At 41.6% G+C, this 15,944-nt stretch overlaps 1 protein-coding gene across 6 annotated transcripts in view; it reads left to right on the top strand.

Moving 5' to 3' along the window:
* TBC1D1 (TBC1 domain family member 1) overlaps positions 1 to 15,944 on the top strand; it is a 109,326-nt gene that overhangs the window by 43,441 nt on the left and 49,941 nt on the right. For all 6 annotated transcript variants that reach the window (XM_084286088.1, XM_084286091.1, XM_084286089.1 and 3 more), the window contains 5 exons: positions 6,065 to 6,598; positions 10,019 to 10,108; positions 13,182 to 13,286; positions 13,715 to 13,847; positions 15,263 to 15,354. In XM_084286088.1, coding sequence (XP_084142214.1) covers positions 6,065 to 6,598; positions 10,019 to 10,108; positions 13,182 to 13,286; positions 13,715 to 13,847; positions 15,263 to 15,354 — 954 coding nt within the window. The remainder of the gene's footprint in view (positions 1 to 6,064; positions 6,599 to 10,018; positions 10,109 to 13,181; positions 13,287 to 13,714; positions 13,848 to 15,262; positions 15,355 to 15,944) is intronic.

Raw genomic sequence — 15,944 nt, 5'->3', positions numbered from 1 at the left:
CTGCTGGAATAAATTAAAATTTCACCACCACCAAAAGCTGAGCAGTGTGGGCGCAGCAGCAAAGCGCTGGGTCATACACATTGAGACGTGAAATGATGGAGCAAAGGTGAGCTGCCTCTCCATGCACCCACCGACCTCAAGTACTTAGAGAGCCTGGTTCGAGTCTTTGACTTGAAGTGTGGAAAACAAATGGACGGGAGCTTGGAAAGCATTATCGTTGTCCAGGGAATGGAGGAGCTGTAAACTTTCCACCTCCCTTTCTGAATTAAATTTTGGTTTAGAAAGAATTCCGTGGGAGGAGTGAAAGTCAACAAGTAGCACGGGAAGAAAACTAGTAATTAAAATACCGTTGAAAGACCTGTTGATTAGGAATCAAGGGCTGAAAATTTGGAAAATGAGAATTGCAGTTAATGACTGGAGAAAGTCAGTGAGGTCTAGGAGGCTGTAGAGTAGTTTCCAGGCAAGATAATAAAACCCTGTGACTACACTTAAGGTAAGACCAGAATACAAAAGGTCCTTCACTGAAATGGAAATGAATTGAAGATTGTTACTCTTTTCTACCTTTAATTTTTACTGATGTAGAACTGCAAGGAAATTCTGTTGCTTTGAAGACATCCTTTCATTCTCTTTCAGGGAGAGATTAAAGGCTGCGTTTGTACTTTATGTATTTAGTTCATTCTTTGGTTAAGCTAGCAGGCAAGGCTTCTCACGAAGGAAATCTCAGCTGGTTGTGTCTTGATGCCATTCTGGAAGCAGTCGGTTTGTTTCCCTTTGGGAACAGGAGGCTGTGGGGTCTGTGCTGGTGGGACTGCACAGAGCCGTCTGATCAGGTTTGAGGTTGGATCTTACTTGAAAGCTCGCCCTGCTTTGTGTGTAGGGTGGATGTACCTACACAGGTCGCTTCCAAATTAAATTTCTTTGTGATTCTTCTCCTGTGCAGTCTCAGCTTGTTTTTGAAATCATCCCAATGAAATCTGTAGATTTAAATGCGTTGGATCTAAAAATGCTAAGCTTTACATCCCTTGAATGAAAAAAAAATGTTCAAAAAAGGTTACTGACTACTCATGTGGGTTCATGGAGTGGTCAGGTTGGAAATGTCCATCTGTTTTATTACTGCCCAGTTGTTCTGCTGAAGTGTGCTGAAAACAGACCTGCTGTTTTTCAGTAAACATCACTCCTCAAATCAAGGATTCCACATGGTCTTTTAAAAATGCAAAGAAATACTTTGTTATATCATCTTTTTGTACATATTATGTGTCTCAGAAATGATTTTGCTTTCTTCAGTTCCTTCATTTCACAAAGTATTCCATGCTAGTAAACACTGTACTGGTGACAAGCATTGCTATAGGTCCTGATACAACTGGCTGGCTTCTCCAAACATATTTAGCCATGGACTGTGCTTCTCTTGTAGCAGGACTCCCTAATAAAACAGAGAAGGAATGGCAATAACAGCAAACAATGTGTTAGACTTCTTGACATATTTTATTGAGCTTGCAGTGGACAGAAGAGCAGGCAAGTAAATATCCTTAAAATAATTCAGATAGTTTGTCCTGGGATGCTTGAGTAGGAAGGCAAAGCTTGCTTAAGGAAAACATAACCTTTACTCGTTTCAAGAGCTTTGTGAAAGGTTGTTAAAGGTCTATTCCAGCCACTGCCATGTGCTGTCTTCTGAGGTTCAACTCCAGATCTTATCAGATCAGATCTTATCAGATCAACTCAAGATCTTATCCTAGTGATTTTCGGTCTGCAAGAGTTTACGTAGCGCATTACATAAAATCAGTTCCTGACAGCACAGGTCTTTACTTTAAACAAAACCACTTACTCCCTTGAAATAGTTAAGCCTGTGCTCAAGTCCTTCACTGACTTGAAGCATTTTGGAGGCACTGGTACCTCTAGTTATGAGGACTTTGCCACATTTGAAAAATCCTACTTTTTTTGCCCTGAGTCCTTACCAGCTGATGTGTTTGATGGCTCCTCTTCTGTGGCACACTTTGCCTGTGTGCCTACTGCGTGTTACAGAAGCAGGGAACCTTTTCGTAGTCTGTTACACCAAAAAGCAGCTGTTGCAGTCAGCTGTTACTGGTCTTTCTTCATTAAAATAGTTTCTTACTCTTTCTCAAATCCGAAATCTGCTGACAGGCTAAAGGCGTTTGGTGTCTTACTGTCTGTTAGCATGTGAACTTGCAGGGTGACGTCTGGCTGCAAGTGCAAGCTTCTCTTGCAGGGAAGGAAAGGGAAAAGAGCAGTTTCATGTTCTCCAGCTGCACCAAACCTGTGCATGCTTACAAACAGCTGCCTTTTCTCAAGATTTCATGTGTGGTGCGGGAGCTGTAGCTGTTAGTCTGTTAGTCTGGTATCAGACCAACAGGCATCAGGAAGTTCTGGGTGGTGGTTTGTGTTCAGCTTGCTTACCCAAGGATGAAGTCACAGGAATACTCAGCGTTATGCAGAGTAAGCACTCTAATCATAGCAGAAGTAAACGGTGTACTTAGTTTCAGTGGTTATAGGTGCGTCTTTTTCAATTAAGTTTCAATCGTATCTTCAATTCACCAGTCCTGTTTGGCCCAGGGAGAATGATGAGAAGGTCGTGTTCTGTGTTTATGTTTTGTCCTTGCTTATGCTGTTGTTCTCTGCTTACTTTTGTGGGTTTAGGGAAATAATTTTAGGTCATAAATATTTTTAAGGGGCATAATTTTGGTTTTTCTGATTACAGAAATAATCTTCACCCACTAATTACTTATTTATATGGAGAAACAAGTCAGAAAACACAAAAATAGAAGTATTCTAGAAAACAGTTTGTACAGCAGGAGGAAATCCTATATGTACACAGTAGGCTTGCCCTGCTGTCTTATGTGAGTTAGGCCAGCAGGCACTCGTGCCTACAGAGATGTGGGTACCTCAGTCACCATGCTGAGGCAGGAGGGGACCTCTGGGGGATGTGTAGTTCAGCAGGGCCACCTACAGCGTGCTGCTCAGGGCTGTGTCCAGGCAGGTTGAGTCTGCCCAGGACTGGAGACTGCAGCCTCTCTGGGTAACTTGTGCCAGTGTCTGGCCAGCCTTACAGAGATTTTTTTTCTTATGTTTGGGTGGAATTTCGTGCATTGCCTCTTTTCCCTTCACTGAGCGCCATGAGAAGAGGTGAGCTTTTCTTGGAGGGGATGATCCTTGAAAATCAACCTGCAATCCTAGATCCTGCTTCTTTCCAGGGCCATATCCCAGGGAGTTCTTCCACTCAGATCCACGAGCTAGCCAAGAGCTGCTCTCCTCAAGAACAGAGCTGTGATCATGCTCTCTGCCCTGTTTCACAAGGTGGTCCTTGCAGTGAAGGTTGCTCCCGAACGTCACATACCCTGCTGTTTCTTCCTTTTTATTAAGTAACGGGTCCAGCAGTGCGCCCTCCCTGCTTAGCTCCTACATCACCTCTGTTAAAGGCTATCATCAGTGTGCTCCAGGTACCTCCTGGCCTGCTTCTGGCTTGCTCTGTTGCCCTCCCAGCAGATCGGCTATTCCTTAAGAGCCTATTTCTGGTCCCTGTGCATGCCCACAGGTCAAGCCTGGGTCCTTGTCGCCATCAGGCTCTTCACAAGTAGTGAGGTGGGAATGCAAAAACACAGGGAGCGCTCAAAGCTTGTTTTAAGCTTGTGTTAGCTTCATGCATTTTAAAAGTGTCTAGAGAGAGGTAGGAAGGTAGTAAGAATAGGTGCTCTGAGCTAACTCTTGCAATAGGTGGGTCATATAAAAATACATATAAATTACATATTTTATATAAATATTACTAACATGTAATAAATTATTTTAATATTGTATATTTAAATGTATATTTATATATATATATGGTTTATACTTTTAATGTAAAACAGATGTATATATCTGTTTCCTGCTCGTGAAGGTAGGCTTGTACTCCCAAACTAGCAGGAAAATGTCCCTCTCCACAGATGGAAGTTCCTCCAGCCCCTACATCATCCCCGGTGTACGAACTGGCAATCCTCTTCTTTGTAAAGCAGCTTTATTATTCCCATTGTTGTTACTCTATGCAGGCTTGGATTACTGTTTACCAAACTCCAAGCAACATTACCTTAATTCAGTAGCAACTTGAGCTCTACTGCTTTTTGATGCAGATCAAAGAGGCAAAACCTGATACGATTTAAATTTGGATGAATTGCTGGTTTGGAGGAGATGTGGTTACTGGTAGCTGTGCTCCTTGATCTGGAAAAATCCCAGCTGTGGTTAATAAACGTTTGCCAGGATAGAGCCTGGTAGTTTATTTTGATAATTCAAAGAAAAGCTGTATTTATACATTTCAGATTTCTTTCTTTTGTTGTTATTTATTTATTTATTGCATGTTCACATAGCCAGCACCCGGGGCTATTTGCTGAGGGAGCTCGGCAGCGCCTGCGCCTCTGCTCTCCGGATACCTGCGCTGAGGGCCCGGGGTGGTACAGGAAGGTGAAGAGAGCACAATCGTTGGTCAAGCCAAGAACAGTTCCACAGGAAAATGCACTTTGTCCTTCCCTTATTCATCGTAGCACCGCGTCTGTATTGATGAAGGGATGAACTTTTAACGTACATAACAGTCACAGGAAAGGCAGGTGGTGGCTTGCTGCTTCTGTAGCAATATCTGTTACCTAATCAGAGGTAATAAAAAGCTATTAATAGATTGTGAGGTTGTTTAGGTGAATGAACAAGAACAGAGGAGTCCATGGTTTTCATTAAGCGTGGCCTAGAAGCCAGCTGGTCCTTCTAAGTGACATATTTCTCCTCACACATGCTAAGGCTTGAATTAAATACTCCCCTTCGTTTTCATCAACGGGCCCACTAAGTCTCTTCAGACACGAAGTTTACTGACTGCAAAGTAATTCTGAGGGTTGTAGTCTCTAACTAAAGTCCAAGGTGTTTGATAACAAACCCACTGAAGAAACCAAATTCAATAGGAGCGCATCTGTGGTGGATCCCAAACGCGCAGCCTGGGCCTCACCTCAGCTCCAACCCTTGCAGTAATTGGGTAATGGGAGGGTGGCTGCCTGTAGCTGGAGAGCCTGGGCACTTCCATCAGGGTCAGATGTATCTATTGGAAAATACTGAGGCATTTGCAGCTTGAAGTATGGCTAGAACCAAGTCGTCTGCTTCACCCTCGTCCTGACGTGTTAGGTGACTAAGAGCTGTGTGAAGGAGTGCCAGGTAAATACAGCTGAGGTGAGCTTTGGGCTGACTGTGGAGTAAATACGTATTATGTGAGGTAATAGAGGTTCTATAACAAACCTTAAAGGTATAATCCTTTAAGTTCTTCTTGTATGTGACTTAAAAACAATGAGGCAGGAAGCTGCCAGAGCCAGGGCTTTCCGGCTGCTAAGTGCCACCGCTGGGAGCAGGCTCCTGAAGTCATGACCTTTGCCTTCCCCGTCGGCCTGCCTGTGCAATCAGCTGGTGGCTCAGGGGTGAGCTAATGCTTTCCGAGCCACGTGGGCTGTTCTGTCACCTCGTACTGGGTGTTTGAAACCCGCTAGCTGGTGTGTGTGTGCATTTCCTTGTCTAGAAAAAGCATCTCCTGCTCCCTTACTCCCTTTGTGCTCTCTGCAGCCAAGCACTTGGGAAGTAAGCTATTGATTCTCGATGGAGGAAATTTTGTTCTGTCAGGGAACTGACACACGTAGCATGACTTGTTCTCAAAGTAATTTGGGGGAATTAAAAAGCTGGCAGAATTATCTGCTGTAACCATAAGTCGTGGCCCCGCAGCAGCAGCACGTGCTGCAGGAGAACCTTCATCTGTGAGATGAATCACAGCAGTGCTCCGTAACCAGGTGCTGGCAAAGCTCTTCCAATGACATGTTGATGATGCTGGACCTCCTGACGGGGAAGCAAGTGAGCAATTTACCTAGTCAGTGTTTAACGTATAAAAGCATAGGTCTGTTGGAGAAATACAAGAGCACTTCAGCTGGTCTTTCAGAAAATGAAAACAAATCAGCCACGCAAGAAAAATAACAGCAGGGAGCACCTCTGAGTGTTGCAGCTTGTTTGTTTTAAAGCACCAGATGCTAATTTTTTGTTTATTTTTCCCCTCTTCTAGGTGCCTGAGATTATAAGCTCGATTCGACAAGCTGGAAAAATTGCTCGTCAGGAAGAGTTTCAGAATAATCTCTCAGATGTTGAAGACCCTTTTGCCAAAAAGTTTGAGGTGCTCTTCTGTGGACGTGTGACTGTAGCACACAAAAACGCACCCCCGGCACTCATAGATGAATGCATTGAGAAATTTAATCATGCGAGTTGTACCAAAAACTCAGATTTTAACTCATCGACCCAACAAAATGAAACTGCCAGTAACTCTGGAGGCTTCTCTTTCGGCAGCAAATTTCGGTCTGTCTTCCAGCCCTTGATGGGTGAAGAGGAGGAGAAGAGGCCAATTAGGAAGTCCTTTTCTCAGCCTGGGCTTCGTTCCTTAGCTTTTAAGAAGGATTTTCAAGAGGGAAGCCATAGGAGTAACAGCTTTGTCAGGTCTTTTGAAGAAGATGCGGTTTCGCTGAACCTAAAAAGTCAACTTATCTATGGACACAGTGTTGTGCAGCCAACAGACATTGCAGAAAACCGGACGATGTTGTTTACGGTAAAGCAAGATTTTGCATCTCTGGGCGATGGTGTTTCCACGTCTCGGAGTTTGGAAGGGCAAACACCAAAGCAGATCTCCAGACGGATGGCAGTTGCCTCTTTAATAACTTAATTGCAATTACCAGAGCTTAGCTTAAACTCGCCTACTTCTTTATAAAGTATTACCAGTCTGTATAAATTGTTTGATGTAGTCAAAATAAGGTTATGCTACGTAGTTTTAAACAGCATTATCCAAAACACTGGGCTTCTAAAGACAGCACTTAGCAAATTAGTTGCTACTTACACAATTGCAACGTGGTGTGTATAATTACACTAGCTAGTAACAGAAGAAATGATTTGCCTGTAAATAGAGCAGAAGGACCAAACCATGACGTGAGCTAGTGGTATTTATGTCCACTGATAAGCAACTTCATTTTTATTCAGCTGCCAGCATGTCTGTGTAGTGATAGAGCAGTGCAGTAACTCCCTTTGCTACTCCACTGCCTCCACTCCTGTCCTGCCTTTATGTGGCTGGCAATGCTCTTGCCTTGGTGGGTAAGCAGCAACAAATATATTTTGAAGACCTCAGAAAGAAGTACAAAATCAGAGAATGGTTTGAATTGGAAGGGACCCTAAAGATCACCTGGTTCCAGCCCCCTGCCACGGGCAGGGACACCTCCAACAACAACAGGCTGCCCAAGGCCCCATCCAGCCTGGCCTTGAACACCTCCAGAGATGGGGCACCCACAGCTTCTCTGGGCAACCTGTGCCAGTGCCTCACCACCCTCACAGTACCAAATTTCTTCCTTACATCTAATTTAATCTCTCCTCTTTTAGTTCAAAGCCATTACTCCTTGTCCTATCACTCCACTCCCTGACAAAGAGCCCCTGCCCAGCTTTCCTGTAGGCCCCTTTAGGTACTGGAAGGCTGCTGTAAGGTCTCCCCGGAGCCTTCTCTTCAGACTGAACAAACCCCAACTCCCTCAGCTCTTCTTAGGAGAGCTGCTCCAGCCCCTTGATCATCTTTGTGGCCCCTCTCTGCACTCATAGGTGTTGTGCTGGGGGCCCAGAGCTGAATGCAGGGCTCCAGATGGGGTCTCACAAGAGCAGAGCAGAGGGGGACAATCCCCTCCCTCGCCCTGCTGGCCATGCTGCCCAGGATACGTTTGGCTTTCTGCAAGAACTACAGAAAAGCAAGGGCTGCAGGTGCACTTTGCCAGCTCATGCTGAGCTTCTCATCAACCAGCACCCCCACGTCCTCCTCAGGGCTGCTCTCCATCCATTCTCTGCCCAGCCTGTGTTTGTGCTTGGGGTTGCCCCAGCCCAGATGCTTGTTAAGATGTTTTTAAGAACAGTAACAGAGTGGAGTAGATGTGGTTACAGCAGTTTTTTGGAGGAGAGAAAGAGAAGTGCTGCTTTAACAAGGGTCACTGAACTGTTACACCTGGGAAAAAAAAAAAAAAGAAAAAAAGAAGAGCACAGTGAGAGGTACGGTGAGCTGTGGCAGGCTAGCAACAGAGAGTGAGATGGAAGAAGGTGGAGAGAAATCTTGTGCTTCAATAAAAATTACATCTTTACCTTCTTCCCCTGAGCATGTATTTCACACGGCAAATATAAATGCCTATGTAGTAATGCCTAATTACTTTAAAAAAAAATCCTGATTCTGTTATTAATTCATATACATATATTAAACCAGCAGCTCTCAGGGAGGCGTGCAGCTCCAGCTTGAATGCAACATCAGCCACCTGCTGATAGCCTCCCTTCCAAATTGTACAGCTCTGCTGACCTGGCTTTCTATTTTGAGTTGTTTTTTGCCTTGAAATACAGCGTTTAATGCTCACTGTTGGGTTCCACTGCCATTCAGCCATGCTGAGTTTAGCTGAACGTAAGGACGTGAAGTAGCCGTGCTTTGTGACTCTGGTGCCCCCAGCCTCGTGGCACAGCCGAGCTGTGGGCAGCCAGCCCCCGTGGCCATCGGGTTCTGAATCAACGTGCACCGTGCACAGGTTTCCACCTTTGCTTACTGGTTTGTGTGTGGCTGCGTATGAAATGCTCCACAGTAACTTCTTACCCAGAGGAGCAAAATAGTTTGTATTGTGAGGTGAAGAAACTTGGATTTTCCCCAAGACTGCAGGGGAGGCTGGTGTATGAGGTCTGAAAAGCTTCAGATAAGTTGTCTGCTGACTCTGCCAACCTGGTTCAGGCAGTCTGGATTTTTAATCTCATCCTGAAGAGCTGCTTTCCTAGCCAATTTCTTAGGTTTTTGTTTGCTTTTATTTTTTAGGTTTTTCTCCCCGGTGTTTCTGTTGCTGTTTTTGTCGTGCTCAGCTGGCTTCAAATGCTTTCTGCTGCCCTGTGACCAAGTATGAAAGGCATGCGTGGGGCTGAGCTGAGAGCGAGCCTCTTAGGAAGGGAGCAGGGGGAGGCTGCTGGGTGGGTGTGAGCAGGAAAAAACCCCACAGCAGCAGCCCTGGGGGTGATAGGAGCAAAGTGGGAAAATGGTTTTGGCTAGCTGGAGTGAAGGAGGAGGTGGAAGGTGAGCACACAGGGCTGTCTTTAGACACACAGAAGTGGCACGTCTCACTCTTAACCTTTTCCACGCAGGATTCTCCCCCTACCCCTTAAGAAGCTCTGGGTGCCTTGGTGACACTGATCTTCTGGTGTGTGTGTGTTGGGATTTGGTGGTAGCTGAAGCTCCAGCAAGTTTGTCTAAGCCAAACTTGTGAATGGATCCAGATTCTGCGCATCTTCCCCAAAAGCTAATACAAGACTTATCCTTAGCAGGTTTTCTGATGTGCTGGGAGCTGTGAGGAATCTAAACACATCTGCAGAAATGTTAAAGAGATGTTGCCAGCAGCTGAAAATTCAAAAGCAATAATTTCACCTTAAAAACAATCCTTGCCTATCAAAATTTCACATCAGCTCTTGGGGCACTGCTGTACTAGTGGCCTACAGATGAAATTAAGAAGATACACTCCAAAAAGCTTATTTTTATAGTTTGAGATAAAGCCTTTAAATCAAATGCTATGAGCATCTTAATAAAATACAGGTAGAGAGAATACACTTGAATTTAAATTTTGGGACAGTTTCATTAAGTAGCTTTTGGGAATACGGTGTGTGTCAAGCCTGTTGAAAGTAAGAGAAGAGTGTGAATGTTTTCTCAGTGTAAAATTAATTACTTGTGGTATAAGATTACACTTATGTAGTGAAACATGATTCTCAGCTTCATGTCTCAATGAAACTAAATCACAGTTCAGTAACACGCAGTGCTCTGATCACCAAACCAATGCTGTTTGTTCTCTTTGTGCAGTAATAATACACTAATTGGTTTAGAAATCCAGATAGAAAACTGTTTGAGATTTTGTCCAGGAAACGTTTTTGCGGTGAGACAAAAGTAAGTGTAATGTTACTTGTTATCTTGTTATTCTGCTTTTTTTAGATTGGCCAGTCTGAAGTTTACCTTATCAGTCCTGACACTAAAAAAGTAGCAATTGAAAAAAGCTTTAAGGAAATATCCTTTTGTTCTCAGGTAAGATTGGGAGTGTACTTTTTCTTAAGAAAAAAATATATGTATATACATGTGTATGTTCTTCACTTGTGAATGTTCGTGTCCTTCTTTCTCCCAGCTTTTCAAATGGATTCTCACCCAAGTGGTTGCAGTAATTGCTATTGACTAACAAGCTGCTGGTTAATCAGTAATTCTGTAAAACTGTCATTCTTCCCTCCTGCTTTGCATTGTAACTTCTGAGATAAAGGCTCACTTCCTTGACCGGTGAATGAATAATATGAGCCAGAAGAAATAACCTCATCATTTCTGGTTTGAAACTGCAGCAGGTGTGCTTCACAGTTGTGTAAATGTGAGCTGGATTGGGGTATTTTTCAGGGAGTGCTCATGGAAGGGAATAAACAATGTGCAAAAGTTATGTGAAAAACACTTCTAAAAGATGTATGTTTTTCAAGACTGTGAATTGCACGTGTGTTAAACACAACCGTCATTGCAGCTGTTCATAAAGACATTTCCTAGAGTTTAATTCACTAAACGAGGATAGATTCCTTAGGGAACATTTAATTCCTTTAAAACCTCTTGCGGATTCTCTTAGTTTAAAGCCCTGAGAAATTAACACAAACTGCAATTACATAAATAAATGTACATTTATTGAGGAATGGGTGTTTCCACTAGCTTAACTAAAAGTTCACCTTCAATTAAACCAGTTCAGGAGGGAGTAAGACCTGGTGTACTGAGATGTAAATCTTGCCACTCTTTCTAGCACCGTTTTGCACTTGCTTACTTGTACAGTGCAATTCTGTTCAGTGCATCACAGGCTCTGGTCTAAATGATATTGGGGCAGAACTAGAAAGTTTGCAATAGGTTTAATTAGCAATTTTTAAATGTAGGGATTATGATTTGCTATTATTCTCTTCTACCTTTTTGTTTTGAGATTGATTTTTATTTTTTTTACCCAATGAGGATTGCTTTCATCATTAAACATGCAGGTGTTTATTCTGAAAATGTCAGAGTACACATCACCAGTTTGCATGATGTCAGATCAAGAGCTTTGAAGAGAGCTCCTTGATCCCAGAAAAATCTTTATCCCATCCCCTTAGGCAGGAGGTAGTTGAGTAGACTTTGTGCCCTGCCCTGCAGGCTCCTCAGGGCAGTAGGAAGCAGATTGATCCAGTCTCCCCTTGTGCCTGAAGGATGTGTTGCTGGGCAGATCTTGTCACCTGGCAAAATAGTGGGGTAGGGGTTCAGGCCCAAGGGCTTTTACCCCAAGTATGCAAACTGCAGAAGACTCGCCAGAACCATCTTGCAAATTTATCTTGATTGTACTTCACTTAATCTTTTCTTGGAGGCAGTGGAAATAAATTATAGGGGAAATCGGAATCAGTACTTAACTTCCAAAATTCCCAGTCTGTCAGATATTGGAAATGGTTGGAAAAAGTACGTCATCCTGGGGCAGTGTCAGTATTAGCTACACAAACAGCTAAGTGTGTGATCGCTCCTGGTGCCTTGCAGTTCTGAGATCTGAGGGCTGTGATCCCAGGTGGCTTCCTCCACTGTAGCAGTTGGGTTTTCAGGAGAAATATGGACAGGGGAGTCCATGAAGGGGCACAGATGCGTTCTGAGCACGTCTCTGATGTGAGTGATGGAGGAAAACAGCCTGTGGGTTGTATCAGCCTGTTGGTGCATTATCACATAACTGCCTCCCAAAATGCTTTAGCCTGGGCATCCAACGGAGCTAGAGGGGGAAGAGCTGAGGACTTCACATCACTTCAACGTCCTTTTGATCTGCTTGTTCTCATGGTATATCAGTGCCTGGTGGTTGTCTGTGTAATTAAGCCTTTGTTGTCTATGCATAGATGCCACGCTTTGAGAAACTGGGTATCTCCATATGTGTTGAACTATTTTCCTTTATTCAGCTGGCACGCTTTGAAGGTTTTTGTTAGTATTTCAAACAATTTATTGTTAGACCAACATGGTTTGGATTGCTTCAGGATATTTGATGCTATTACATATTCTTTTTTAGGCCACCCACCCATTCTGTTCTATAGAAGTGCTTTTTATGCTTAAACACCATTATATGCTCTTTTATGTTGTTCTTATTTTTTATTATTATATGCCTTTTTGTTTTTATTATTTTTTCTTTGTGATGAAATGACAAAGAGAATATTCAAAGATTCTTGCCCTATTAATAGGGAAACAGGAGTTGGGGGGGAGAAGTCCTGCAGCCATCTTCAGATTATGAAAAATCGTGACTTTGATTTAATAATAAATCAGAAATTTCAGTGACATTTGAACAATTTATTGCCTCACTTTAATATGGTTGTGCCATGACAGCTACAAGGTAGCAAAAAGGTGCTGAGTGTAACTGATTTGTATAGGTAGGTTCTCCCACTGTGCGCATCACTCAACACCGTAAGTTTTTACCACAAATTGTGCACTGAGGAGACATGTACAGGTCTGACCTAATTCTCCTAATTCATAAAAGAAAATATTCCAGCAATTCAATAAATTCAGCGTTTTGCTAGGAGGTAATGCTTATCTACTGTTGCAAGTAGATCGTGCCTGACTTTTGCATGCCTTTTAGGAGCAATAAACGCTTCCACAAGTGATCTTTAATATATTATAACCATTTTCATGTTTAAACAGACAGGCTTTTCTTGAAAAAAAGCTTTCTTTGAAAAAAGAAAAAACAGTTTTCACAGATGCTTTGATTTACTCTTACAAATCTAAAACAATTGTGTGACCACTTAAGCAAAAGGCAAGAAAAAGAGTTACCTTGGTTTCCCTGCTGTTTCCAATATTGAGTAAAATACCACTCAATATGTCTTTCTTCATCTTTGTGTTTTCCAATGGATCTATAATACTTCTTCTATAAAAACAAAACAAATTGAACTCTGGCTAAAGTGAAACTTAAAATATTAATGAAATAGTAAATGCAATAAGAGAATCCTTTTTTTAATGGCCAGATGATTTTAAGGTAGCTGTAACATAGATATGTGATGCCTGTTGTGCTGTTGGGCCTTTCATGCTTTTTTTATAGGAAAAAAAACATTTAATGTAAATGAGACTGCTTCATTACTGCTATCTTTTATGCTAGGGAATCAGACATGTGGATCACTTTGGATTCATCTGCAGAGAATCTTCAGAAAATGGCGGCTTCCACTTTGTTTGCTACGTGTTTCAGTGTACAGATGAAGCATTGGTAAGTAAAAGAAAGGCCTACTGTAACCTTCTGTTCAGTTCTCTGTATTTTGCTGAATGTTTTCTACGCGAGGACTGCACTACTGTGCTGTGGGTCAAGTCAGTGCCTCACAACTGCAGTAGATTTTTGTTTTGTTTGTTTGTTTTTCTTTTTATCATAACATAAAAAAGGTTTCTAGATAGAAGTAATATCTTTTACTAGACCACAAAAATAAAAATGGTTGGCCTGGAAGAGATAGGACTTCGTGATAAGTTTTGTCTTGTGTATGCTTTTGTGCACAGAAAGAGCACAGCAACAGCTCTTCTTTTTTAACATAAGCACCTTCCCAGACATGACAGTGTCATTCTGAATGACTGTTTTTGTGTTAAGGAAAACAGAAGCTCTGTGGAGAAGTGAAATTCTGTTCTTTAGCACTCTGTTCTTTTCAGGTTGATGAAATCATGATGACATTGAAACAGGCTTTCACTGTAGCTGCTGTACAACAAACTTCCAAGGCCCAGCCCCAGCTCTGCGAAGGATGTCCTATGCAAAGCTTGCATAAACTCTGTGAAAAGATAGAAGGTGAGGTTCAAATAATTTTCTGGTCAAATATCTTTTTTTTAACAACTTTATCAATGGACAATATTACCTGTGAACCTGTAAGGAAAGGAATGCTTAAATAGAACTTGGGATGTGGGAAGTAGGGTTGAATATCAGTCTCTTCTATTAAGAGGACTGCAATATAAAGTTATCTATAAGCTAATAACAATTTCCAAACAAAATCTAAGCTTTCGGTTTATTTTTGAAAAATAATTGTTTAAATATAATTGAATTACAGCTAGCCTGACTCTGTTAGCCATTTAGATACAGAGAACTGTAGATAATGAACTTCTTAACAATATATGCAGCAATAGCAATGACCTGCTGTCCTATTGATCCCAATTAGACAATGGTATTACACTGCCTCTAAACATGAACCAGCAAGATTTCAATATGCATGTTTATGTTGATCTGTGCTCCCTCATTTAAATGGAGTAGTTAAAACTGTAGTTGTGGCGTAGAAAACAAGCTCAAGACAAAAAAAAAAAATGTGTTTCAGCAAATCTCAGAGTTAGGTTTTAGTCCAATAAGCTAAAGTTGCGATCTGACAAGATGTTGTTGTGCTTAATTACACCAGACATCACTTAATACTAGGTAAGTTTTGTTAATTTAACTTGATGAACCTGGAGAACTTTCAAAACTATTTTTCACTTTGTTTTGCCCTTCAGTTAGTGATATTTTTTGGGAAAGTTATTCAAGGGAAAAGAATCGTAATGTCTTTACTCGTACCATCTGGTTAATCAAAGCAGATGAAGGAGAAATGCCAGATGATGCCAAGAAAGTTAAGTACAGAATACTGCTGATGGTTTGCTGTTTTTCCACAGAAAATAGAGAGAAGCAACTTAATCCAGGATGAGAGCAGAAAAAAGTAATCTGAATGAGAGGGCAGTCAGCTTCAGATTGTCAGTAAATCTTTTCTGTGAAGTTCTCCTTTGCCTCTTGCTAACACGCAATAGTTCTGCTATTTTAAGGAGAGGCCAAGGCATACAAATGGGAGGAAATCAATAGAAAATATATTTGTACCACAAAGTCCAAGCAGTTACTGCATCAACCAGGAAAATAGTCTGCTAAAATGCTGTAATGTAGATTGTGGATTTATTTTATTTTGTGTGATGATGGACTCTTCTAGATCAGCTAAGAGTATAATCCTGGTCTGTGCTCAGTAAATCTCCTTGTTGCAAAGAGTTCATGTCCCTCATTTTAAAGATGAGAGTTCAGCAGTAGCTTTAAATTAACCTATGGTTCTTTCGGATGCCCTGTTATGAAATCAAGGCAAAGGGTCAGCTCACATAACTGGTACTGATGAGCTTTAGCTTACGTTTTGTGCATATTTATGCAGTTGATTAATTCTGACTAATTTGACCCCATGATTTGTTCTTTTTTGTTCTTCATGTTAGGGCTACCCCCTTTTAAGACTAAACTAGAACTACAAAAGCATCTAACAACACTAAATAGCCAGGAGCAAGCCTCTGTTTTTGAAGAGGTTAAGGTAAGCTCTATGTCTCGTATGAGGTTTTAACTCAATTAATGTTTTTTTTGCTAACATTATTGTGAAGCTCTGCATGTTTTTTTTTGTGAATTATGCATTAACTTTATATCATAGGCTATTAATCAGCTTGTGCTTTAATTTCTGTATGATTTTTTTGATATATTTTGATCTTGAAAAGGGCTTACTTTACTAATTTTTCTTCCCCTAATATTATTTTTTTCCATAAAAGCGAAGTCTTCCTCTCTGAGGAGGACTGCATACAGACTTCTTGTGGGTGAAGGCAGTAACTTGTACTTTGAGAATGTTCAGTTATTACTTTGAACAAAACAAAGGAGTGTAACATTCCCAAATTGGAAAATGTCCTGCCTGAAAGTTAACCTGGGTCTTAATACTTGTCAAGCTAACTAAAAAAAAATTTGACTTTTGATCTTCTGAATGAAATGCAGGTTAGCATGGAGGAAAACATAGTTGGATTTAAGACATATGATGGCCATTGAAGGCAATGTCATTGGGTTTGGCACATTAGTAAAGATTAGGAAACTTCAGACTTTTTAAAAATGTTTCCTTCCTCTCTTGAGTCATTTCAGTCT

The sequence above is a fragment of the Netta rufina genome (genome assembly GCF_964035555.1).
Source record: "Netta rufina genome assembly, chromosome: 4".
In the NCBI taxonomy this organism is placed as follows: domain Eukaryota; kingdom Metazoa; phylum Chordata; class Aves; order Anseriformes; family Anatidae; genus Netta; species Netta rufina.
This window is presented reverse-complemented; position numbering and strand designations above follow the sequence as displayed.